Source organism: Leucopleurus acutus (genome assembly GCF_964270905.1).
Source record: "Leucopleurus acutus genome assembly, chromosome: 10".
NCBI classification, from domain to species: domain Eukaryota; kingdom Metazoa; phylum Chordata; class Mammalia; order Artiodactyla; family Delphinidae; genus Leucopleurus; species Leucopleurus acutus.
Genome location: NC_139153.1, coordinates 67,042,126 through 67,069,161, shown reverse-complemented (window position 1 = coordinate 67,069,161; position 27,036 = coordinate 67,042,126). Strand labels below are relative to the sequence as shown.

At 41.2% G+C, this 27,036-nt stretch overlaps 2 protein-coding genes across 4 annotated transcripts in view; one reads left to right on the top strand and one right to left on the bottom strand.

Moving 5' to 3' along the window:
- MAPK14 (mitogen-activated protein kinase 14) overlaps positions 1-6,674 on the bottom strand; it is a 72,833-nt gene extending 66,159 nt beyond the window's left edge. For all 3 annotated transcript variants that reach the window (XR_014326551.1, XM_082849048.1, XM_082849049.1), the window contains exon 1: positions 6,183-6,674. Coding sequence is in view for 2 of the 3 variants with exons in the window: in XM_082849048.1 (XP_082705174.1) it covers positions 6,183-6,298 (116 nt within the window). In the remaining variant the exon portion in view is untranslated. The remainder of the gene's footprint in view (positions 1-6,182) is intronic.
- A 3,152-nt stretch (positions 6,675-9,826) lies between these two features.
- The window catches only part of SLC26A8 (solute carrier family 26 member 8), a gene marked incomplete at its 3' end in the record, with an annotated part of 71,761 nt that continues 54,551 nt past the window's right edge, over positions 9,827-27,036 (top strand). Inside the window, exons 1-3 of the mRNA XM_082847554.1 lie at positions 9,827-9,847; positions 14,992-15,178; positions 20,618-20,757. Coding sequence (XP_082703680.1) covers positions 14,994-15,178; positions 20,618-20,757 — 325 coding nt within the window. The 5' untranslated portion in view covers positions 9,827-9,847; positions 14,992-14,993. The remainder of the gene's footprint in view (positions 9,848-14,991; positions 15,179-20,617; positions 20,758-27,036) is intronic.

Below are 27,036 nucleotides of genomic sequence, written 5' to 3'. Positions count from 1 at the left end.
GTTGGTTGAGAGTCCGCCTGCCGATGCAGGGGACACGGGTTCGAGCCCCAGTACGGGAAGATCCCACATGTCGCGGAGTGGCTGCACCCGTGAGACATGGCTGCTGAGCCTGCAAGTCCGGAGCCTGTGCTCCGCAACGGGAGAGGCCACAACAGTGAGAGGCCCACGTACAGCAGAAAAAAAAAAAAAAAAAAAAAAAAGTGCAACACAGCCATCCCAGTATTCCCTCTCTTTTCCTTACTTTATTCCCTCATAGTATTTATCACCTGACACGTTATAAATTTTAATTTTTTGTTTATTGTCTACTTTTATTCCCCTGCCCTTAGAATATAGTTTTTTTGGTTTTTTTTTTTTTTGTGGTACACAGGCCTCTCACCGTTGTGGCCTCTCCCGTTGCGGAGCACAGGCTCTGGACGCGCAGGCTCAGCGGCCATGGCTCACGGGCCTAGCCGCTCCGTGGCATGTGGGATCCTCCCAGACCGGGGCACGAACCCGTGTCCCCTGCATCGGCAGGCGGACTCTCAACCACTGCGCCACCAGGGAAGCCCAGAATATAGTTTCTTATGGGCAGAAATTTTTGTCTGTTTTGCTCATACTCTAGCACCTAAAGAGTGACCCACGCATAACAGGTGCTCAAAGTATCGGTATAACAAAGTCCTGGCCTCAAGGAGATTATTAGCATGAACCCATCCTCTTCTCCCTATAAGACTCCAAAGTTAGATCCTGTGCCCTGTAAGACTCCAAAGTTAGATATATCCATTTGTCCAAGGCCAAAACTTAGGGATCATTCTACACCCCTCTCTCTTCTGTACTTTCTCCCCCACGTTCAGCCTAGGAGCCAAGCCCAGGATCCATTTGTCAAAAGTGCAGAATTTACAGGCCACCATCTACTTCCTCCCTAGAATAAATTATTAAAAGGCTAAAATGCTGGGAAACTGGTTAATTTTATAAATCCTTAACAGACATGTACTGAACTTACAGAAGGACTATGCAAAGACAACTACTTCTAATACTAAAAGCTTCATTTATTTAAAAAAATTTTTTTTCGAGTTTAAAGAGGTTTTATTTGTCCTGAAGAAACCCGTGCATCACTTCCAAGTACATGGCAACCATGAAATGATATTCCTAGGTTCCAGAGTCAGGGGAAGCCACTTTATAATGAGGTTTTTTTGAGCTCTATAGTAATTATATCTCTTGGATAGAAACAAATCAATATCAAATTTCACAGTAAAGAGCAAAAGTCCAGTGTATTTTCAAAGGCCTAGAGAGGCAGTTATTTCTATTTATATCCTATACTATACTTACATAACAGAAGCACATACAGAGAATCTCAACTTTCCAAAATGTGCACAGAAGAATTTCAAGCCAAGGGGATTCATAAATTCAGGAATTAACTAGTTGCACTGATGATCCTTTGGGAAAAAATGTAATCTGGGCAATGAGTCCATTTTTGGTCTATCAATTCTGAGGAAGAGATATGACTTTAATAAGTCATTACCTCAGATTAGCTAGGCTGACATTGGTGGGATTGGTTAGTCATAGTTCTACTATTTCAAGTGACCCAGCAACCCCTTTCTTCACAAAAGGAGGGAGGGGAGAGGCAAACAGCACAAGAGAAGGTGCCACCACACAATCTTAGCAGTCTACAAGTACAGGAAAGAATTCTAAAGTGTTGAAACCCCAGAACCAAATCCAAAGTAGCACTGACAAGTATGCCATTCCTTTAAGGAGTCCAGCTCCTCATCTATACAACTGGGTTAATACCAGCCTTCACAGAGCCAGTGAAAACTGAATAACAATGCTTTGAAATGCAAATACATTATGAAGTGTAAAATCCCATAAAAATGTCAGTTAATACTAAAGTGAGAGGGATCTAGCACAGTGACTTCTTCCACCTTTGAATCCTAAGCCCCAGGGTCTCAGCACCATCTGCACTATTGCCCATGAAAGGCAAAGTCAATGCAGATCATCTCTGAGGCTGATTTAGAGGGAAATCAAAAGCATAGTCCTCAGTATCAAGAAATTAAACTGGCAGAACTGAAAAGCCAGAGGTTCAGGATATCCTTATTTTAAAATGGGAGCCAGTGGAAACGTTTCAGTGGAAAATGGAATCCGATAAATAAAGGATGACTTTATAGCCAACCTGATTGAACTCTTTCTTAAAAGTCTGTATCAATAATACAAATATTTGCCATTGTGTTTAACTATTTATTGGTTGGCACTGGTAACATGCAGACAAACACCTTGCTTTTGGTTACAAAGGAAAGCAAATGGGAAGCAAGATCACCATGGGCCTATTATCACCACTAGGAAAATAAACGGCACACCCCTCTCACTCATTAGGAGTCAAGAAAGTCACCTTTGCATACTCAATAATGACGTGCTTTTATTTATTCGTGCCCTGGCTCATGCTAAAAAAAGGAAAAGATTTAAAATGGTGAAGGGCCATTGATACTAAAAAAATTTAGCTTCACTTTTTTTTCTAATAAATTTTTCTTTTACTATTTATTTTTGGCTGCGTTGGGTCTTCTTTGCTGTGCACAGGCTTTCTCTAGTTGCAGTGAGTGGAGGCTACTCTTTGTTGCAGTGCGCGGGCTTCTTATTGCGGTGGCTTCTCTTGTTGTGGAACATGGGCTCTAGGTGCACGGGCTTCAGTAGTTGTAGCACGCGGGCTCCGTAGTTGTGGCTCGCGGGCTCTAGAGCGCAGGCTCAGTAGTTGTGGTGCAAGGGCTTAGTTGCTCCGTGGCATGTGGGATCTTCCTGGACCAGGGCTCGAACCCATGTCTCCTGCATTGGCAGGCGGATTCTTAACCACTGCGCCACCAGGGAAGTCCTTCACTTATTTTTATTAGTTATTTACACACAATCTTGTTCCACAAAGCATTTAGGAAGTTGGATTTGATTTCTTAGTAAATTTTGCCATCCTTTTACCAAAAGTTTTGTTATACACTTTATATACTGATGATAAACATAAAATGCACAGCACAATGCCTGGAACATAGAACACAATCCATAAATGTAGTTATTATTTGCATCAGGCTATAAACCCTATCAGGGAATGGACTGTCTTATTCTGTCTTGCTTAACAGTCTAGCTCAAGAAACCTAGCCTGCTATCTGGTCCATAGTTGGTACTCAATAAATATTGTTTAATAAATGATTGAATATGATTTAAGAATAATTCTCAACACTCACCTATTTTATGGTACTAGTGCCCCACCTCCTGTAATCAGAGGCAAGTGTCTGGAAAACCCATACACCAGAGGAAAGGCATTTAAGTTCCTGTTTATATTTCCTTAAACTCACCACAAAGCTCCTCCCCCTCCTTCTGTCCCCAAACCACAAAATCAATGCTGTGCAACAATGTATTCTTCAAAAATCTTGTTTCATTTCCCCTCACAGACAACAAAGTTCCTTAAAATTGCAAGACTTAGTTTAGTTCCTTTTACCCCTTAAAAAGGAAAGGCATATTTGTAAAACCCTATCAATTCCCAAATTTCTAGTCTGATTCCTTGATCTTTAATTCACGGTTGGTTATCACTCAGGTTGCTACATACTTGCTTTACTATATATACTTATTACAAATTAAAATACTGAAAATTGGCTTAATATTTAAAAAAATTTTTTTTAAGTTCCACATCAAAGTGTATCACACTTCAGAGCAATCAAATTAGGAAACTGACACAGATTACTTCAGTGACATTGCATTCCTTGAAATACTTTCAGAGATTCTTTTTTGGAACTGACTTCAGATCTAGTTCTACAAGTCACACAGGAAATTCTGTGTCATTACTTTATGGTTACAACTTATATCTGACCTAAAACAGTATCATCAACCTGGCTACCTAATCTTTTTCACCAGACTTCAGTCCAATTTTCTAAATTATTTCAGATTCAATTTGATTTTGTTATTTCCTAAAATTAAATCTGCTCTCAAGAAAATGAAGATAGTGAAAAATAACACAGGCTCCAAAGTGGATTCTAAGAGAAGTTAAAAAAAAAGTTTTCTGCCACACCTGAAAGTTGCTAATTGAAAGAACAACTTCAAATAACTACTCTGAATGAGATAACACTTGTACATCTAAATTCTGATACTTTCAATCCAAAATCAGTTACATTTGTTTATGGCCAACTGTCACATAATATCAGTTATTTTTCTCCACCAATATGCTATAGGTTACATCTTAAATACCCTTAGCAGAACTGCCTCCATGGAAAGACACACAAGAAACTTAACAGTGGTTGTCTCTGAGGAAAGGAATAGCACAATTGGAGAACAAGAAAGGAAAGGCAACTTTTCGCTATCTTTTTATACCTTCTGAATTTTATACAATGTGAATGTATCACCTACTTTTAAAAACCTGTTTAACAAGATTACTTCCAAGTGTCAGATATTGATGGTTTCTAAAAGCCAGAAAAGTACAGTACTAAAAAAACATGGAGTTCATTTTAATGGCACTTCGATGTAAATCTGGATCTCCAGAGCTAAGGCAGAGCTATTCACACCAATGTAGGGAAACCTTGCAAGGAATTCTTTTCAAGTTCACTAAACTCCCCATAGTTGAGCTGTTCTGCTGTATCACTCCTTAAGGTTTAAACATTATTGGAAACAAAAACTCGGTACCACAAAAATTAATGTGTCAATTCAAGAATGAAAAATGGAGGTAAACTAATGAGCTATTAAAGGAGCAATGATCCAAACACATCTTCGAAAATTAGCAAATCAACAGCACACTATAAAAATGGAAAAAAGATGTCAAGCATAGTGCCATCAGCAACATAACTCAAACAGCCTGAACCAGAAAATGCAATATGATCTGTTGCTGGACACAATTGCACAATCTCAATTACCCAGAAGATTCTATAAACCGGAAATTCATGCTGGGGCTTTAAGAAACAGAGGAATTATATTTAAAGATTAACAAGTCCAAAAGCCTGGAATTTGTGGCGAAACAAGAAAATAATTTTGTAGACCTCTCTTCAAATGATGCATGCACAGGAATTACATGAATTAGCTTCAGATCAGGAGGTCTCAAATTTCAGTACATCTAAAATATAGTGTTTAAAGCCTTGAAAGTTAGAAAAGTTTAGTGAAACATTTCAGGTCTGAACATTTTACAGTATCATTTAATTGAAAACACATTCACAGTGTGAATTAAAGCTGCAAAGTGTCTCTTCCTTCCTTTGCTATATATTCCATATCCATATCGTGTACCTCAGGCTCTAAGTGTAGATAAGTTCCCTGCAAACTCTCAAAGGGACTTTAAAGACACAGTATTTCACAAAAATTATCGCAATTAAAAAATATTTACAATACCTTCCGGCATTGTTAATAACTTTTTGATCTTGAGGGCGTGCATCGGATCTGAATCTCACTTGCTCCAAAGGAGAAAACTGTTTTGTCAAACAATACTTAAACGAGCAGTGGTATGTGACTAATCAGTGAGGCCGCCAGTTTCTCAAGCTGCAGTGTGTTTGCAGGCACTACCACCCACCCCCCACTCTGCGAAAAGGAAATACGCTTTCAACTGAATCGGAAACACACCACACTAAAGCTGGCACAGGACTCACCGAGATAAAGTCGGTATTTTAAGCTCTATGGATAGCTACTAATTCAAGTGCGAATTCAAAAAGAACGCTTCTCAAAATGGGATTTCGACAGAGGTTTGCAAAAAAGCCCGCACTGAACGCCCTTCGTCCTCAGTTTTGTTCAGATGACGGCAGTCTCCCGGTCGAGCTTTGCCCTTCTGTTTCTCCAGGCAGCTCCCCGGGCTTGTCTGCTCCGAGGGCAGGCTCCGGCGCCCAAGGTGGGCACATCTCGGGAGAGAGTCCTTCTGCTCGATGCCAGCTGGGAGATCCCCAAAGAGGGCCCTCCTGTTCCTGTCCCCAAAGCAGCAACCCCCCAAGAAGGGAATGCGCAGGGTGCGAGCCAGGGCCGGGCTCCATCACCCACCGCCCATCGTGGACCTGCGTCCTACACACAGCTGACCACCTATGTGGGTGTGCAGGGTGAGGGGTGCAAGGGGTACAGGGAGAGAAGGACAGGGGTCGAAGGGGCAAGGATGCCCTCCCCCAAGGAAAATTCCTACCGCTTGGTGCATTGCTGAGCCGTGGGGGCAGGCCTGGCTCTGGGGCATAAAGGGTCACCCAGCCCACCGAGGCCCCGAGCCCGGTGACACTCACCACACGGAGCCATAGGCGCCGGAGCCCACCGGGGACAGGTTTTGGTAACGCTCGGGCACCTCCCAGATTGTCTTGTTCAGCTCCTGCCGGTAGAACGTGGGCCTCTCCTGAGACATCTTCCAGCGGTGGCCGCGGGGCGAGGAGGTGGCCCTGCGGGGCCCCGCCTGCGCCCGCACCCGCTTCCCCGACCTCGTCGCCCGGCCGGACGGGCGGGGGACCCTGCGCTGGCCGCCCGCGCAGGTGTGAGTGCCGCGAGCCAGACGACTCCCGCGCGCGCGGCCCCTGTCAGCCGCAGCGGCTGGACGCTCCTCCGCGACGGGGGTGAGCCCTGCTAAAGGCAGGGGCACGCTCAGGGGCTCAAGGCTGCGCCCGCCAGGGTCTCGCTGCACCCTCTCCAGACCAGGCCGACTCCCGGCTGCACCGCGGGACTACGGCTCCAGCTGCAGCGACCGCGGAGGTTCCAGTGGTCGCCGTTCCACAGCCTGCGAACAGGAGCCTCCCGCCGTACTCTCGCGAGAACAGCTCCGGGGCCTCTCTGCGAGCCGAGATTTTACCCAATATGGAACCTGCCCAAGGGAGGGGGTTAATGAGAGGAGAGGATGGGAGGAGCAATTCTCGCGAGAAGAGAACAACAGCTGGCCACCAGAGGTAGGGACTGCTCTTAAGGGCGCCAAGGCGGACCCGAGAAGGAGGGGATAAGCAGACAACACATGCCGCGTGCGCCCCGCCGTGGTCGGCGGGGCAAACGCCTGGCTCCCAGGTGGAAAGCGACATTGACAAACAAGGTGTCGGGAAAAGAGCCAAAAGACCTTTGAACTGCGGGTAGTCACCAGCAGCCAGCCGAGCACCTGCTCAGCAGAACCCCCAATTTCCAAGAAATACTTGCATAATAAAAAGGAAGGTTCCGGCCAGAAAGCCGTTGCAGTCCCATCTGCTCAAGGACATACACGGCTTACTCTTCGGAATTCTGACGAAATCTGTCCCAAAGGTAAATATTAGCCCTGCATTAAGGTTGAGGTTTTCCACCCAAACTCTTCTAGTAGTTCTCAAACTTTTATGTGTAGAAGAATCACCTTGAGAGTTTAAAAATGCATATTCCCAGGATCCACAGTGAGTTTAGTTGGAGAGGTCCGTGATGCGCACCAAGAACGTGTATTTTTACAATACGCCCCAGGTAATTCAGATTCAGGAAAGTCCCTGGTATCTCCCTTTGAGAAGTATTTTTAAACCATTACCCTGAAGGTTTGAAACTGATTCCTACCTTGAAGAGCTTCCAGTGAAGAGGATTTTAAGAATTTTAATCATGGCTCTCAGAGTAAGAACAGTGCAGAGAGTAGTCTTCCGGCAGTGTCATATTGGGCAAGTCAATTGACATTTCTCAGACCTTAGTTCCAGTTTATGCAAAGAGAATTCCTGCCCCACATTCCCACCTGAAAGGTGAACAAGATAATAAATGTGAATGGGCAAGGTATTCTAACCCCATACCTTGCCACCACTGTTAACCTATTCCTACGCTAAAGCTGTAACAATAGGCAGAATTGGACCCTATCTTATTCTTAGTCATTTCTTTTAGAAATAACTAGATTCAAGCCAGGACAATTCTCATCACTATCCATGATTATTCTCTTTTGTGTATGCATCCCTTGCAGTGCTCAGACTTTGCCTATCTTGTTCCAGCATCTAGCACAGTGCCTAGAACATAAAAGGTACTTCATAAATATTTGTTGAACAAATTATGAACAATGACCATGATCTCAATTTAGGAGGCGGTGCAGGATTCTCAGTTCTCCTCAAAGAAAACCGAAATAAAACCCCAAACCAGGGTCATGGGTGATTTGTGGAAAGCTTTCTTTGGATTCAATGTGACTTAGCCTGGAATGTGACTCTTGCCTACGAAGACATGTTGCTTAAAAATGTTCCAAGGGACTTCCCTGGTGACACAGGCAGGTTAATCCGCCTGCCAATGCAGGGGAGACGGGTTTGAGCCCTGGTCCGGGAAGATCCCACATGCCGCGGAGCAACTAAGCCCATGTGCCACAACTACTGGGCCCACGCTCTAAGGCCTGAGAGCCACAACTACGGAAGCCTGTGCTCCTAGAGCCATGCTCCGCAAGAAGAGAAGCCACCACAATGAGAAGCTGCACACCTAGAGCCCGTGCTCCGCATCAAAGGGTAGCCCCCACTCACCGCAACTAGAGAAAGCCCGCGCACAGCAGCAAAGACCCAACACACCCAAAAATAAAAATAAAGAAATAAATTAATAAAAAATAAAAATGTTCCAATTCAACCTGCAGGGTAGGGAGCTTTCTAAGAAGTATCAGAGGTTGAAGGAGGAAGTGAGAGCAAAAATGCAACTGTAAAGATATGAGGGGTGGGAGTGGGGAATCAAGGTGATGAGTGCAAGGATACAAGGGAGGAAACCTGGAAGTAGGAATTCTAAGAAATTCGTATATTTATCCAACAAATTGGAATGATGAAGTGAGAGTGACCAAAAGGGTAAAGATGAGCAATACATTCACTCATTCAACAAATATGTATTGAATGCATCCTAGATACCCGGCACTTCTGATGGAAAAGTGATTAAAAAGCAGAGAGTTGCTGCCTATGTGGAGCTTACAGTGAACAGCAGGGCAATCATTCAATTATTCAACACAAATTTATTGTGCACTTACTAGGTCTATCACATTGCTTTAGGCACCAATGATACAGCAGTTAATGAAAGAGAAAAATCCCTGCCCTTTTGGGGATGAGACAAATTACAAAAAGGGATAGGTAAAGTGAACAATATATTAGACACTAATACAGGAATCAAGCAAGTGTAAAACTGCAACTGAGCCAAGCAGGAATACAAGGCACAGTGAGAGGCAGTGATTGGTATTGAGCCTCACAAGGAGGTTAAGGGGGATTAGGGGCGGGGAGCAGAGCAGGAGACCTGGGCAGCAGAGTGTCCTTCAGTGGAAGAAGCCAAGCTTGTGGGGCTGAGAATTAAGGTTGGAGACCTCGGTGACCCTCTAGCCTCCAGCTTCCTCCCGCGTCTTCTCTTCCCCCAGGGTCGTCGGGAGACTCAAGTGAATTACTGTACGTGAAGTGCGGGGCGCGAGGCCTGGCATCAAGGAGGCCCTCAATCAAGAGTCGTCGAGAGCGGAGGGCTGGGTGACACAGGTAACCGCGGCGCAGCTGGGCCTCTCCCCGCTCCCCACCTCGGCTGCCCAGGCTCCGCTTCCTCGCCCCGCTCTTGTCCCCCGCCCGCCAGAACGCCCGCGGGTTCGGACGCAACGGCTTGGGAACCGCCGGCGTCCGCGTCCACAGCGTCGCCCGCCTGGCCGGAGCTGCTTCCGGCTCCAGCGCCCGCCCTCCCGCCGCAGCCCGGGAACCAGGTGAGCCGAGGAAGGAGGGGAGCCGCTGCCGGAGCCGCCCAGGGCCGCGGGCTGCAGGTGGTGGCGGCGGTGCCCCGGCCCGGGCGTCGGGTGCGAAGGACCAGCCCCTCGTTACACTCGGAAGTCCCTGGGCGGGGCCCGCGGCGGTCACCGCAGGGCTAGGCACGTCGCGGCCGCTCAGTCAGTGTTTGGGGAATGAATGAATGACGGCCGTCCCTGGGAGCTTCTCTCTCTTACGTGTCGGCTCTACTTGTGAAAGGCCGCGTGGAACAGCAGTGAGGAGAGATGGTGTGTGCGTTTGGCAAGTTGAATCCTTCCACACTCGTGGGTCTCAGTTGTCAGAAGCGCCAGAACTGGTCTACTCCATGAGCCTCACCTGACTCCCCCACCCGCCTCCTCCTGAGGCCTGACTGCCCAGACGCTCTTCCTCCTTTCATACTTCACTGCTTTTGTTCATTTTGTTCCTTCTGACTGAGCCCCCACTTCCACCTCTCTTGGCCCCTTTCTTTTCCTGTTAAGTCCTGTTTATGTATGTGTCCCTCTGCGAAGCCTTCTCCAACATCCCCACCCCAATAATGAGTTTCTCTCCTGCACAGCCCTTTACTAATACTCTCACTAGTTCACATTAAAGGTAGTTGTCGGTGTGTTCCCACCATCCCCAGCCACTAGACCGAGTGACTGAAAGATACTGAACGCAATGCTCTTTGCTTGTGCCTTTTCTTTTTCCACATACATTCCCCCTTAAAAGCATAGCATAAAAGTATAACGGGCAAAGGGCTGTTGTTTCTGATGGAATTACAAATATTTTTTTTGAAATTCTGGAAGTGAATTTTACCTTCCCATGATTGTAGAGAACATATGAAAGATGACCATATGAGAGGATAGTCTTGAAACTAAACTAAGGTTCAGGATTTCACATCTGTTGGGTTAATAGTCAGAAAACTGGGCTGTATTTAAATATTTTATTCTTGGCTTTTAAAGTACTTTCAACACATTATGTAAAAGAATCAATCGATGGCTGGATGCATAGGGGTAGTATGGAGGAAAGAGCTAGGTCAAAAGTACCCATGTTAACAGTATGCCCAAAACTAGCACTGAATGACTGAATAAAGATAATTAGCTATATTTACAGTGGTCTTCATATTTCATTGTGTATCAGAATCATCTGGAGGGCTTCTTAAAACAGACTGCTAGCACATCCTCAGAATTTCTGATTAATTTTGTCTTGCTAGTTGGGCCTGAGAATTTGCATTTTCAACAAGTTGCCAGATGATGCTGATGTTGTTTGTGGGACCAAGTGTGGGCTACAGAGATTAATTTCTATTAGTTAGTAGTGAATCCAGATGTCCCAAACTATGTCACATTTGTAGAATATGAAAATAAAACCTTAAGTTGTTCAGACCATGGCCCACCCACCTAAATATTTTGTCTGATGGCAGGAAGCATCAGGGAATTGTAGGAGTCAGTAACCGAGATTCCCTTTTTTGTTGTGTCTCAGCTGAAAGGTCATTATCCCATCAGTATAGTTGGGATTACTTTCTTCGGAAATGCATCATCTTTTCCACGTTAAAGTACATTTGCCACTTGTCAGTAACAGCTTCTGATCATCATACCTTATAGGGAAGGGTCCTGCTAGTGCATAAAAACAAGCCAGTAGGGCTTCTGTGAAGTCAAGAAAGACATAATGGAACTGAAGAAATTTCAGAGATGACTACTAAAAACAAAACAATAAGGAAATTATGTGTTTTCCCTTGCTGCCTTTATCCAGTCATATGATAAGTCCTTTAAAGACAGCTTTCTACCTGCCCCTCCTAGCCATCCTGACTGTGGTCCCATGAGTTGTGACTTGATTGCCTCTCCCTTAGACTACCATGGTAGTAATGGGCTCCCACTGGTCTTTTTGCCTCAGTCTCTCCTATCTCCAGTGCTGTACAGTAGAACTTTCTGTGATGATGGAAATGGTTTATACCTGCCCTGTCCAGTACAGTAGCCCCTGCCACACATGGCTGTTGAGCACTTGAAATGTAGCTAGTGTGACTAAGGAGCTGAATTTTTCATTTTATTTATTTATAATCTTTAGGCCGTGCCACGCGGCATGTGGGACCTTAGTTCCCTGACCAGGGATCAAACCCGTGGCCCCTGCAGTGAAGCGTGGAGTCTTAACCACTGGACCGAAAGGGAAGTCCCTCATTTAATTTTAATTTTATTTAATTTAAATAGCCACAGGTAGCCAGTGGCTACCGTACTGGGCAGCACAGCTCTAGACTATACCACTGATATGATTCATCTTCCCAAAACACATCTCTGTGCATATTACTACTCCTTCTCGAACATTTTAAATAGCTAAAAAGTCCAGGTTCAGCCCAACATTCAAGACCCTCCAGAAGTAGGCCTCAACCTACTTTTTTGGGTTTGACACTGACTTTATTCAGGCCTATTGAATTACTTGCCTTATATTATCTCTGTAATTTTATCCTGTTCTCTTTCTGAAATACCTTATTCTCTTCCCTGCCCCCAGCTTAGCCAGAGCAGAGTTCAAACCATATCTCCCCTAGGAGGACTTCCTCATCCTTCTAGGTTGGGGTTATTAATCCCACTCTATAGGAGATCATGTGGCATTAGATGTGACATCTATTTTAGAATCACAAAGACCAGGTTCAGATTCTGGCTCTGCTGTTTAATAGTTATATGATTCTGAGGAACCCGCTAAACTCACAAGTGAAATGAGTATAATCATTATCAGGAAAATAATACCTATCTTTTGAGATGATGTGTGTGAAGAAGCTGGCATATGGCAGGCCAGCAATAAATGTTAATTCCTGTCTTTCCCACCTCTAAAGTCTTATAGCACCATATGTTGGTAATTTTATTCTACTAAATTGTAGAGTCTTTGTCCTTTTTTTTTTTTTTTTTTTTTTTGTCTGAGGTTCCCTGACCAGGGATTGAACCTGTGCCCCCTGCATTGGAAGCACAGTCTTAACCACAGGACTGCCAGGGAAGTCCCAAGTCTTTGTCCTTTTGTATCCTCAGAGCACCTAGCATTCAGCAAATGTTTGTGGAACACTGAATTAATCGACCACAGGTGAAATAGCATTCGTCAGTCAGAAATAAATGAAGGCCAAGAATGCATATGGTAGAAATTCACAAGATTGTGAAAATGAAAGCAGACAACCCCACCAAATCCTGGTCTAGTAGATGGTGGCCACCTCTTGAAATATAAATGATGTAGACTGAAGACAATAAAATGAAATCCTTCTTTCCATAAGTGAACTGATGAGATATAATACCTCCTAAGGGTGCGACAACAGAAAACATAAATGCTTTAGCTTTGAAAGAGAGAGAAATTCTTGGGGTATAAACTATAATTTGTGATGGGAGGAGATAAGGATATTTTGTCTTTAACAACAAGGCTCTGGGGACAGAAGTCACACACTGGTGGTTCACAGACTGAATCTAGCCTGCAGAGATGTTTTGTTAGATGTGTACCGTGTTTTTAAAAATATGTAAGGTAATCAACAACATTTAAAAGTCAGAAGATTTCACATAAAAATCTGGAATTATGACTTCTCTGGGAAAAGATCAGATCTGGCCATGCTGGACCCCACATGACCCATGGCAACAATTGCTGCAGTTGAGTAGCTGCAGCTACCTGTCCCAGGCCCACTGTTTCCACTATGCTTGATGTTCATATGTTGCCTGCTTCATGCCTGCTTCGTGCTACTTTCAGAAACAAAATGCTGGATTCTAGACACTGCATCTAACCCAGGATGGCAATTTTTATAATCTCAATATAATAAGCAAGTTAATTAGGCTCTTTTCAGTTGCCAGGAACAGATATATTCTAGTCATAGAAGTTTATTGTAAGATTACATAGGAAAAGTAAGGAAGACTGGATCAATATTCCTATGGGTGGAGGAAAGAAAGGGAAAAATATTACTTATGTTTTAGTATACAGTTCTGCTTTTTTTTTCTGTAAGACACGAAGTACTGATTCTCTTAATACATTGTAAAATACCTCTTCCATCCTCTTCTGTATTCCCTAACCACACTCACTTTATTGAATTTGTGATCATTAGTTCATAAGTGTTATACAGCTCACCCCTGCTACCCAATGCTTTGAGAGTAAACATACATTATATAACTATGGTCAAGTTACCTAACTTTTCCAAAACCTCAGTTTTATCACCTATAAAATGAGGATAATAGTAGTACTACGATTGTTGTTGGAATTAAAAGAAATAACTCATGAAAAAAATCTAGTGCAATCCTTGGTATATAATAAGTGCTCTACAAATGTTGGTGTTGATAATGTTTCTGCTGCTGAAGATACAGGATAATTCTGATGGAAAACAAATGTTGCTGATACATTGAACTTGTTTGCAGCCTCACCTATACAAGAACTACTTGTGTAATCTGCATAATTTGAGTGTTTACCTATATATTTTATAACTATGCAAAATATATATATGTATACTTTTTACACATTTGTGTGGAAGAATATTAGAGTTCATGCTGTTTTTATTATTCAGAAACACAGATGATCAAGAACAGTTATACCTTCTCCCAGAGATGGATCTATATCCATCCTCATTAACTCTTTCTTCTCATTCTCTTTAAAACAGCAGGATGATACTACAGATTTTTAAAGCTTAAAGTGACCTTAGAGATCATATTGTCAAACCATGTCATTTTATGGACAAGGAAACTGAAATTCACTTTCTAAGAAACTTGCCCCCAGTCATACAGCTAGTTAGAAAAACAGCCAGGGCTAGAACTCCAGAATCCTGATATCCTGTGCAGTGCTTTTCTGCTACATCATGATGCCACTAACTGGATACTTGACCATAATTCAAGAAATACTTGTTGAGGGCCTGCTAAGCGTCAGGCATTATCCTGGGCTCTGGGGATACAGCCATGAACAAAGTCTTGCCTCTTGGATTTACATTTTAGTGTGGGAAACAGACAATGAACAAATAGACAAATATTGAATCAGGTACTGGTTAGTTCTATGAAGAAAGGAAAAGGGTAAAGGGATAATGATGGATGCTATTTTAGAGAGAAAAGGAATTAAAAGACACTATGTTGACCCTTTAACCCTTAGCATTTTCAGTGAAAATTGGTGATTATACTTTTACCTCTTAATCTTTTCCCCTGCAACATAGCAACATAATTGAATATAAAGAAAACTAGGCTTTCTAGCTGGACACCTGGGTTCTAGTCCTGACTCTAATTATTCAAAAACCAAGGTTGTTTAAACTTCTGGGCTTTGGTTTCTCCATTTTGAAAATGAAAATAATATATACCTTGCTTTCTTTATAGGGTTGTTTTAAGTATAAAATTATACAATAAATGGAATGTTTATTTCCATAAAAATGTGCCAAGGATCTAGACTTTTTAAAAACTCTTTGTTTAACTTCTTTCCACTTATCCAGGAATGATGCAACCAGAGAGGAGCTTCCAGAGTTTGGGCTCTAGATACAGGCAAAACTCTTTCATGTATGATGTGAAGCGAGATGTGTACAATGAGGAGAACTTTCAACAGGAGTACAGAAGGAAGACCGCTTTCTCTGGGAAGTTGGACATCGACATCAGCACCATCAGTCACCATGTCCAGTGCCGGTGCGTGTGTGCGATCATTCAGCTGCCACCAAGCTGGCAGCCCTAAAACTCTACTTGACACCTTTGGTGCCTACTTCTGTTTTCCTCCTCTGAATTCCTGTCATCAGAACCCTTAGCTTATTGCATAATTCCTCTACAGTTTTCTTGTGGTTTGTCTTGTAGCACCTTCTTTTTTTTTTTTTTGCGGTATGCGGGCCTCTCACTGTTGTGGCCTCTTCCGTTGCGGAGCACAGGCTCTGGATGCGCAGGCTCAGCGGCCATGGCTCACGGGCCTAGCTGCTCCACGGCATGTGGGATCTTCCCGGACTGGGGCACGAACCCGTGTCCACTGCATCGGCAGGCGGACTCCCAACCACTGCACCACCAGGGAAGCCCCCTTCTTTTTTTTTTTTGCTTTTTAAAATTTTTATTTTTGGCTGTGTTGGGTCTTTGTTGCTGCACACTGGCTTTCTCGTTGCTGCGCGGGCTCCTCATCGCGGTGGCTTCTCTTGTTATGGAGCACGGGCTCTAGGTGTGCAGGCTTCGGTAGTTGTGGCGCGTGGGCTCAGCAGTTGTGGCGTGTGGGCTCAGTAATTGTGGCACACGGGCTTAGTCGCTCCGTGGCATGTGGGATCTTCCCAGACCAGGGATCGAACCCGTGTCCCCTGCATCGGCAGGCAGATTCTTAACCACTGCACCACCAGGGAAGTCCCTTGTAGCACCTTGTTGATTATAAACTTCATGGACATAAAGACCTTGGCTGTCCCCCACAGCATCTAGGGATGGTATTTAATAAATACATTGTTTGATTAACCACTATTGCCAGTCTCCTAACAACAACAACGAAAGCAACCGTGGTGAAATAATTAATGATAGCAGAATGACTATGTAAACCCTATAGTTCAGGAGCCCGTAACCTGTTTTTGTGCTGTGAACCTTTTAGCAGTCTATCAGAGCTAATGAACATCCTTTCAGAATATTTTTTTTTTTACTTTTTTAAATTGTGGTAAAATATATATAATATAAAATTTGTTGTTTTAACCATTTTAAAGTGTACAAATTAGCAGCATTAATGGCATTCACGTTGTTGTGCAACCATCACCACTATCTATTTCCAAAACTTTTTCATCACCCCAAACAGAAACTCTGTACCCATTAGGCAATAACTCCCCATTTCCCCCTCCTCCAGCCCCTGGTAACCTCTCTTCTACTTTCTGTCTCTATGGATTGTGTATTCTAAATATTTCATTTAAATGGAATCAGACAATATTTGTCTTTCATGTCTGGTTTATTTCACTTAGCACAATGGTGTAGCGTGGATCGGTGCTTCATTTCATTTTATGGCTGATGATACTCCATTGTATGTATGTACCACATTTTGTTTATCCATTCATCTGTTAGGTTGTTTCCAATTTTTGTCTATCGTGAATAATGCTACCATGAATATTGGCATAGGAGTATCTGTTCAAGTCCCTGCTTACAATTCTTTTAGGTATACACCTAAGAGTGGACTTGTTGGATCATATATTTAACTTTTTTTTTTTTTTTTTTTTTTTGCGGTACACGGGCCTGTCACTGTTGTGGCCTCTCCCGTTGCGGAGCACAGGCTCCGGACGCGCAAGCTCAGCAGCCATGGCTCACGGGCCCAGCCGCTCCGCGGCATGTGGGATCTTCCCGGACTGGGGCACGAACCTGTGTCCCCTGCATCGGCAGGCACACTCTCAACCACTGTGCCACCAGGGAAGCCCCTGTTTAACTTTTTGAGGAATTCTTTTTCACAGCAGCTGCAGCATTGTGCATTCACATCAGCAAGTGTTCCAATTTCTCCATATCCTCTCTAACATTTGTTATTTTCCATTTTTTTTAATTATAGCCATACTAGTAGGTGTAAAATGGTATCACATTGTGTGTTGCTTTTTTTTTTTTGCATTTCCCTAATAACTAAATATGATGAGCATCTTTTCGTGTGCTTATTGGTCACTCGTGTATCTTTTTTGAAGAAATGTCTATTTACTTCCTTTGCCCTTTTAAAAATTAGGTTGTTTATCTTTTTGTTGTTGAATTATAGGAGTTCTTTATATATTCTGGATATTAAACCCTTATTAGATATATGATTTGCAAATATTTTCTCCCATTCTGTAGGTTGTCTGTTGATAGTGTCCTGTGTACACAGTTTTCATTTTAATGAAATGCTATTTATCTATTTTTTTCTTTTGTTGCTTGTGATTTTTGTGTCACATTTAAGAAACTATTGTGAAATCCAAGGTAATGAAGATTTTCCCCTGTTTTCTTCTAAGAGTTTTATAGTTTTAGCTCTTAAATTTAGATCCTTGATCCATTCTGAGTTAATTTTGTATATGGTATAGAGTAAGAGTCTGGCTTCATTTTTTTCCACGTAGCTATCCCATTTTCCCAGCACTATATGTTGAAGAGTCTATTCTTTCTCCATTGAATGGTCTTGGCCAGAATATTTTTAAATGCATAAAATACATAGTATTATAAAGGAAACCAGTTATATTGAAATATAGTTATCAAAATATGAAAATATCCAAAAATTATATTTAATGATTGTGGGTCTAATAACTACCATACTTTCTAAGTAATGATGAATATAAATGCTATTTTAAGGTATCTGCAGCAATTTTAATGTAATATGAAGATATTTGTGATTCTATTGGTGAAGAAGTCAAGCTCTGCTGATACTACTGTGGTTTGTTGTCAATGTTCATAACTGAAGGAAATGCTACATTTCAGTTAGGAGGTTAGTGAAAATAAAGATATAATTTTTCCTAAAGTCACATATCCCCATGAATTCTATCTAGAGACACCTTGATCATCCATGGACCTCAGGTTAAAAACCCTTTGTGACCTACATCATGATATTAACCCTAACTACTCAACCTGTCCTCACTCACACTCCAGATTTATTAGTCCCTCTTGTTCCTTGATTTATCACTCATAATTGGCATGAGTTAGGTGACAAGTGAAGAAGGCCTCCACGCAGCCCTATTGCAGACCTTCCTCCCTCTGAGCCTTCTCCTTTGCCCATATCCTGCCTTTTGCAAGTTGTGGTTTTGGATGTCACTCCCCTGTCCTATATCACAACTCTCATTTTATCTGCTCCAGGATGGGTCAGAGGTCATATATCAAAGAGAGCATTTGGGGGCCACATTGGTTTTGTCTCTACAAAAGGATAATCTTTTCCTGACTTATACCTCATCATAAACAGGTACTACCAAAGAAATTTCAGCCTTATTCCCCTCCAGCTGCCCTATCCTTAGACCCTTAAATCTGACTCACACTGCCTCCCATGGGTTTTTATAGCAGTGCTTATTCCCTACTTCTAAAACAAACAGTTATATCCACTTCTGAATTTTAACCTGAAAGGTAGCACAGCACTGTGGTTAAGAGCAAGGCTAAGAAGCCAGATTGCCTGGTTCTGAATCCCAGTTCTGCTGCTTTCCAACTGTGTGACCTTAGGTAAGCTATCCATGCCTATGGTGCTTCAGTAGCCTCATCTATAAAATGGGGATGATAAAAGCACCTACCTTATAAGGCAATTGTGAGGATTTAAAGAATATTTGTAAAGCACCTAGCAAATAGTAAAATAATAATCTTTTAATTTCATCTCTTCCTTTCTGCAGAAAACCTCATATCTTCCTTCATTTTCTCCCTTTTAGTTACCCAACTGCAATACTCCCTCTCTTTAAAAAAATCTCCCCTGTGCTTTCACATCAACTCTTACATTCCTCACTTTTAAGATGCTTTAACTAGGATCCAGATTCATGTCGAAGTGCTTATAACTCTTCCACCACCAGCTTCAGTTTCTGTTCCTCTAACTCCTTCCTTGATCCCTGTCAGTCTTAGGTCCTCATTATTCCATGTCCATTTTATTTTTTTGCCATGTCAGAGAGCTTTGATGACTCTCCCTAGGGTCGCTGGTCTTCCAGGGTGGCACATGGAGAGGAAGGGACACTGGACCAGATGCAGAAACAAATTGTCCCAATGCCATGCTGTATTCTCCCCCATAGAGGGCCGTAATTGGAGACAGCACACTCTCCACACCCAGGGATTCTCATAAAAATAGCAATGTGTTGTTCTTTCTAAACCTATGGTCTTGCTTCTGGCTCCTGAGCAGAATTCAACAGCTGTCGATAGGAACTGTGATGGTAATAGACTGGATAGAACACTGAACTAAAAATCACGAAATCTGGATTCTAGCCCCAGTTCTGCCCACACTTGTTACTGTGACCTTGGCAAAGACATTTACACTTCTTTGGCCTTAATTACCTTAGGGACTGTAATGCTCATAGTTGTTAGAGTCAAGCATATTGAAATTACTTCTTTTCTGAGCACACATTTTAGCCTTGCATACACTGAAGTTATATTTGTTGCTACAGTCAAATCGCAATTATTCAGAGATAGCTCATACATGAAAAATCTCCATACTCTTTGTTTTCAGCCCATAATGAGATATAAATAGCAAAAAGCAATTTAAAACCATATTAGCTTTACTAGTGGATTAATTGATTAACAGATTGATTGATTGGTTTACAATGATTCTGCTGCTTTGATGATCTAAAGGTTTAAGTAGGTTTTCTCAATCTCAGTACTGTTGACGTTTCGGACCGTGAAATCATTTCTTGTGGAGGGCTGTCCTGTGCATTGTAGGATGTTTGGTGGCATCCCTGGCCTCTACCCACTAGATGCGAGTCGTGACAATCAAAAATGTCTCCAGACATTACCAGATGTCCCTTAGGGAACAAAATTGCTTCTGGTCGTTATCCACTGGGTTAAAAGATAATAAGGCCTTATTTTATTCCCTTTTCTTTCCATGGCTAATGCCATAAGCACAAGACTCCATATTCTATATTTTCTGTAAATTTCTGCATGTTACAGGTCAAAGCCATGTAGAGTTAATGCTTGGTAAAAATTTTAGTATACAGGAATGATGTGAATGTGTTAATTCTTTGCCACCCACCAATAGCACATCTCAAAACACTGTCCTTACCAAGAGAAAGCCATAACAGTCCATTTTTCTACTGGAAAATTTTGGTAGGTTGAATTCTTTTCAAACATTCTGTAAAACCACAGGCCTGATTCGTATGCTGGACTTACAAGGCCTAGTTCTTGTCATACATATGGCACCGGATCTCAGTTGAAGGTGATACTGTCCCCCAGGGAACATTTAGCAGTGTCTGGAGACATTTTTCATTGTCACAACTAGGGGAGGGGATGCTACTGGCATCTAATGGGTAGAGATCGGAGATGCTGCTAAACATCCTACAATGCACAGGACAGCCTCACAACAAAGACTTATCCAGTCCAATATGTCCAAATATCAGTAGTGTTGAAAGAAACTCTGTTGTAGGGGAAGAAGAAGGTACTCACTATGCCTTTTCTTGGCCATGTGGGCTTTTTCTTTGGAGAACCTAATCAAGTCCCTGTTCTTTCTCACAGCTGCTCATGGTACAAGTTTCGAAGATGCATGCTTACCATCTTTCCCTTCCTAGAGTGGATGTGTTTTTATCGATTCAAGGATTGGCTTCTTGGAGACTTACTTGCTGGGATAAGTGTTGGCCTCGTGCAAGTTCCCCAAGGTAAGAAAGATACGAAGATTTTTCACCCACAGACAATACACCAGACCTGGTCACTTGCCCAGAGTAAACAAATTACTTGTGCTAGATGAATAGAAAAAAAATGTGAATTCCATTCACATCATTACCATTTGTTTCCTTACCTGCCAAATTTCTAACTCTTCTAGGGTAGTTCCAAAGTCTCAGTTTAGTTTAGACCCCTGATACTTTCTAGAGTATTTGTAATGTCTGCTCATGGTCATTTTTTGCTCAACTAGTCATTTTATGCTCACTCCAATAGATCTCACTTGGCATTGGTTTTACTTAAAAAGGTGAAGGATAGGAAACACAGCATGCTAGCTTCCCTTCAGCAAGTTACACACACAGCAGTTCAGGGGTTATTCTTTGGTCGTACAAACGGCAGTTCAGATATGACACAACAAGATCACACAGATAGGTACGGGAGCTATCTGGGCTTAAGAAGCCTCATTTCCCAAATAGAAACCAACATCTCTTGTAATTCCCATAACTGATGCCTCCATGGGTCCCACAGCAACATGCCCAGTTACAAGCGTCATTGTGCTCTGAGAAGCTCAAAACTAAGGCTTCCCACAAGATATTAATCTTTAATTCATAGTCCCCTTGGTCCAGGTAGAATATACTAATCAGGCTCCTTTTACCATAACTAATGTTGGCTGGTAACACAGCTGACATTCCACCATTATCAGGTTTCCAAAGAAACAGAGCTAGAAGGTTAACCCAAGATCAACTTGATCAGAGAAAGAGAAAGGATTTTGTGTTAATCCGTTACTCAGAGTAGTTCACAATTCCCTACGTAGTCTTTAAACACCTCTGTTTCTCTATTCTTCTGGGGCAAACCAAGCAGTGTTGAAACTTGTGATTGTAAAGCACAAATGAAGCCAACCAAAGGGGCCAGTGGTAGCTGAAATCCAACTCTGGCATAGGGCTGTTAGTTGGAGAAAAGGGATCCCTTTAAAATAATTAATTAATTATCATACAGTAAAATTTACTTCTTTCATACAGTTCTATTAATTTAAACACAGGTATAGGGTTGTATAACCACGCCACAGTCAAGTTACATAACAGTTGCATCAGCCCCAAAACTCTCTTGTGCCATCACTTTTTAGTCACATCCTCCACTAACTTCTAACCCCCGGCAACCACAGATCTCTTCTCCATCACCATAGTTCTGTCTTTTCGAAAATGTCATGTAAATAGACTCATACAGTATGTAACTTCTGAAGGGTGGCTTCTTTAATTCAGCTTTATGCCTTTGAAATTAATGCAAATTGTTATGTGCATTGATAGTTTATTCCTTTTTATTGTAGAACAATATTCCATTATATGGCTATATCACAGTTTTTTGTCCATCGTTCACTTATTGACGAACATTTTGTTTCCAGTTTTGGGCCATCACAGAGTTGCTGTGAACATTCATGCACAGGTTTTTGTTTGAAAATATTTTTCGTTTCTCTAAGGTAAATAACCCAGGAGTGATATTGTTGGTTATATGGGAAGTGTATGTTTAACTTTGTAAGAAACTGCCACACTGTTTTTCCAGAGTGGCTGTACCTACCATTTTACATTTCCACCAGCAATGTATGAGAATTCTAGTTCCTCCACACCCTTTTCAGCACTTGATATTGTCAGTATTTTTAAATTAAGCTTTCTATTTTGAGTTAACTATAGATTCACATGAATTTGTAAGAAACCACAGAGAAGTCCCTTGTATGCCTTACCCACTTTCGTCAGTAGTAAATCTTGCAAAACTATAGATCAGTCTCACAATCAGGATGTTAACATTGATGCAGTCAAGATACAGAACATTTATACCACCACAAGGATCCCTCATATTGCCCTTTTATAGTCACCCCCACTTGCTCTCTGCCCCCATCCCCTCCTTAATCCCTAGCAATCACTAATCTTTTCTTCATTTCTATAATGTTATCATTTCAAGAAAGTTACATAAATGGAGTCATACAGTGTGTAACCATTTGGTATTGGCTTTTTTCACTCATCATAATTCTCTGGAGATTCATCTAGGTTGTTGTGTATATCAATAGTTTATTCCTTTTTATTTCTGAGTAGTATTCCATGGTATGGATATACCACAGTTTGCTTAAAATTTCACCCTTGAAAGACATCTGGATTGTTTGTAGTTTTTGGCTATTACAAATATAACTATTATGAACATCTGTATGTAGGTTAGTGAACATAGTCTTCATTTCTCTGGGATAAATGTCCAGGAGTGCAATTGTTGGATTGTATAGTAGTTGGCATGTTTAATTTTCTAAGAAACTGCCAAGCTATTTTCTAGAGTGGTTGTATCATTTTACATTCCTATTGTCAATGTGTGAGTGATACCGTTGCTCTGCATCCTCACTACCATTTGGTGTAGTCACTAGTTTTTACTTTAGCCATTCTGATAGGTGTGTAGTGAGATCTCATTGTGGTTTCAGTTTGCATTTCCCTAACGGTTAATGATGTTTAATATCGTTTCATATGCTAATTCTCCATCTATACATTTTAATGAAATGGCTCTTCTTGTCTTTTGCTCATATCCTAACTGGACTGTTTGCATTTTTACTTTTGAGTTTTGAGAGTTATTTATATATTCTAGGTACTAGTCCTTTGTCTTTTGTGTTTGGCAAATATGTTCTCCCAGTCTGTAACTTTCCTTTTAATTCTCTTAACAGAGTATTTACAGAGCAAAATTACTAACTTTGATGAGGTCTACTTTTTGGTATCTGTTATTTTAGCCATTCTAAGAGATATGTAGTGGTATCTCATTGTGTTTTTAATTTGCATTTCCCTAATGGTTAATGAAGTTGAACATCTTTTCATGTTTTTATTTGCTGTCCTTCGATCCCTTTTTTTTTTGCAGTACGCGGGCCTCTCACTGCCGTGGCCTCTCCCGTTGCGGAGCACAGGCTTCGGGCGCACAGGCTCGGCGGCCATGGCTCACGAGCCCAGCCGCTCTGCGGCATGTGGGATCTTCCCGGACTGGGGCACGAACCCGCATCCCCTGCATCGGCAGGCGGACTCTCAACCACTGCGCCACCAGGGAAGCCCAGTCTTATTGTTAATTTTTGATAATTCTTTTTATATTCTGAGTACAAGTCCTTTGTCAGATATGTGATTTTCAAATATTTTCTCTCAGTCTGTAGCTTATCTCTTCATTCTCTTGACAGTATCTCTGGCAGAACAAAAGGTTTTAATTTTGATAAAGTCCAATTTATCAATTTTTTTTCCTTTTATGGATTGTACTTTTCTTATCATATATAAAAACTCTTCACTTAACCATCAGGTCATAAAGATTTTCTCCTATGTTTTCTTCTAAAAGTCTTACATTTTATGCTTTACTTTTAGAACTGATCCATTTTGAGTTAATCTTTAAATAAGTTGTGAAGTTTAGGTCAAGGTGTATTTTTTGCTGCATTTTTAAAGAAGACTATTCTCCAATGAATTGTTTTTGAACTTTTGTCAGAGATCAAATAGCCATATTTTTGTGGGACTATTTCTGGACTCTATTCTCTTCCATTGATGTATATGTCTACCCCTTTCCCAATATCATGTGTCAATTATTGTATCTTTTTAGTGAGTCTTAAAATTGGGTAGTGTGATTCCTCCAATTTTGTTCTTTTTCGAAATTGTTTTAACTATTCTTTCATACAAATTTTAGAATCAGCTTGTCAATATCTACAAAAAATCCTTCTGAGATTTTGATAGCCATTGATTAAATTCATAGGTTACTTTGAGGAGAATTGATATCTTATTATGTTGAGTTTCCACTCCATGATCACAATAAGTCTCTTTATTTATTTAGGTGTTGCTTTAATTTCTTTCATCAGCATTTGTAGTTTGCAGGATACAGATTCTGTACATATTTTGTTAGATTTATATCTAAGTATTTCATTTTGGAAGAGATATTGTATATGGTAATTTAAAACATTTTTGGTTTCCAGTTGTGCATTGTTTGCATATAGAAATACAATTGAATTTTGTGTGTTTACCTTGTATCCTGCAACTCACTTATTAGTTCTAAGAAGCTTTTGTAGATTCCCTGGGACTCACTACATTGATAGTCATATCATCTGTGAGTAGAGACAGTTATGTTTTCTTCCTTCTAATATGAATGGCTTTTATAACTTTTTCTTGCTTATTGTACTAGCTAAGACTTCCAGTATATGTTAAATAAGAGTGGTGAGAATAGACATTTTTGCTTTGTTCCTGATCTCAGGGGAAAATCATTCAATCGTTCAACATTAAGTATGATGTTAGCTGTAGGGTTTTTGTAGGTGCCCTTTATTAGATGGAGAAAGTTTGTATCTTTTCTAGTTTGCTGAGAATTTTTATCATAAGTGAATGTTGTATTTTGTCAAAGTTTTCCCTTTAGACTGGATTACATGAATTGATTTTAAAATATTGAACTAGCCTTGTATTCCCAGAATAAAGGCTTACCTTTTAAATTTTTCATATGGCAGATACAAACCAAAATGATCCATTTGTATGTGTATATTCACTTCCAGGAAAGTATCAGAAAGTCTCTAGAGCATTCATGTGGTGCTGAAATGAGAGACCTGAACTCTTGGCACTGATGCTTTGCCTGTGAGTCCTCTACTGACACCACTTATCAAACATCCTTCGTTTATGGTCAAAGTTTGAGGACATTTCTTTGCTAAATTTCCCAGTCATCAGTATAATTTCGTACCAAAATAAGAATGACATTAGGATGTATAAGTATACCTAGCATCCAGCACAGTATTTGGCACATAGTAGGTACTCAAGATATTTGTTGAATAATGATTACATAACTGTGTGAATGAATGAATCGAAGCAACTCTGCTGACTGACTAAGGGAATGTGTGTTATTTTAAGTAGTGTGAATAATGAAATAATTTGTAGGGTAAATAATTCAAAAGTTTTACTTATATTTAAACAGGTAGGCCCTAACGACTTAATAATTTTCTTCAGATGAAACAAAAATACTGCATGATGAAAACCTTATTAAAAAGATGCTGGCTCTTCCTTACAGTAGAATCCCAATTTACAAATGTGAAAGAAAATAGAAAATCACCATTAGTGAAAAACTATAGTAATACTTATTGGAGATAAAATCCACTAACAGAGGTTAAAATTAGTGGGTAAAAGTTTGCAATCTATGTAACAGGATTTGCATAGTTTCAAAGTATCTTCCTCAAGATATTTATCAACTACTCCACTAATTTACAGTAGAGAACCTGGGAGAAACTACCTTAAACAAGTGATCAATGCTATCACCACCACTAGTAAGACATACGGAGATCACGAATCTTGTGATATGATGCACTAAAAAGGACACAGTACCATTTCTGTAGTATGCACATCAAAAATGTATAACCTTAGGGGCTTCCCTGGTGGCGCAGTGGTTGAGAATCTGCCTGCCAATGCAGGGGACATGGGTTCGAGCCCTGGTCTGGGAAGATCCCACATGCCGTGGAGCAACTGGGCCCGTGAGCCACAATTACTGAGCCTGCACGTCTGGAGCCTGTGCTCCGCAACAAGAGAGGCCGCGATAGTGAGAGGCCCGCGCACCGCGATGAAGAGTGGCCCCCACTTGCCACAACTAGAGAAAGCCCTCACACAGAAACGAAGACCCAACACAGCCATAAATAAATTAATTAATTAAAAAAAAATGACCTATAGGCATTAAAAAAAAGTCTAAACCAAACATAGAAAGCTATCTAAAGCTATTTCCAATGCATTAAAAAAAAAAATGTATAACCTTAGCATGATCATAAGGAACCTAAGCAACCCCAAACTGAGGGGCATTTGGCAAAATAGCTCATCTATTAATACTCTTCCAAAGTGTCAAAGTCAAGAAAGACAATTAAAGACTGAGGAACTATAACAGATTTTAGGACTAAGGAGAAATAACAACTAAATGGAGTAGGGAACTGTGGATAGAATCCTGGAACAGAAAAAGGAAATTAGGGGAAAAACTGTTGAAATTCAAGTAAAGTATTTAGTTAAATTTCTAATGTTAATTTCCTGATCCCAATAATTATACTATGATTATGACAATGTTAACATTAGAGGAATCTAGGTAAGGTATATATGGAAATGCTCTATTATTTTTGTAGCTTTTCTATAAGTCTAAAATTAGTTCAAAATTAAAAAAAATTTTAAGGTTTTGGAAAGTCTGGAGACTTGGTTTCTCTCGTTTCTCCATGGCCTAAGCTTAACTGAGACTTAGACCACTTAGTTCTCAGGCCGTTACCAAGTAATTCTCTTACCTTCCCT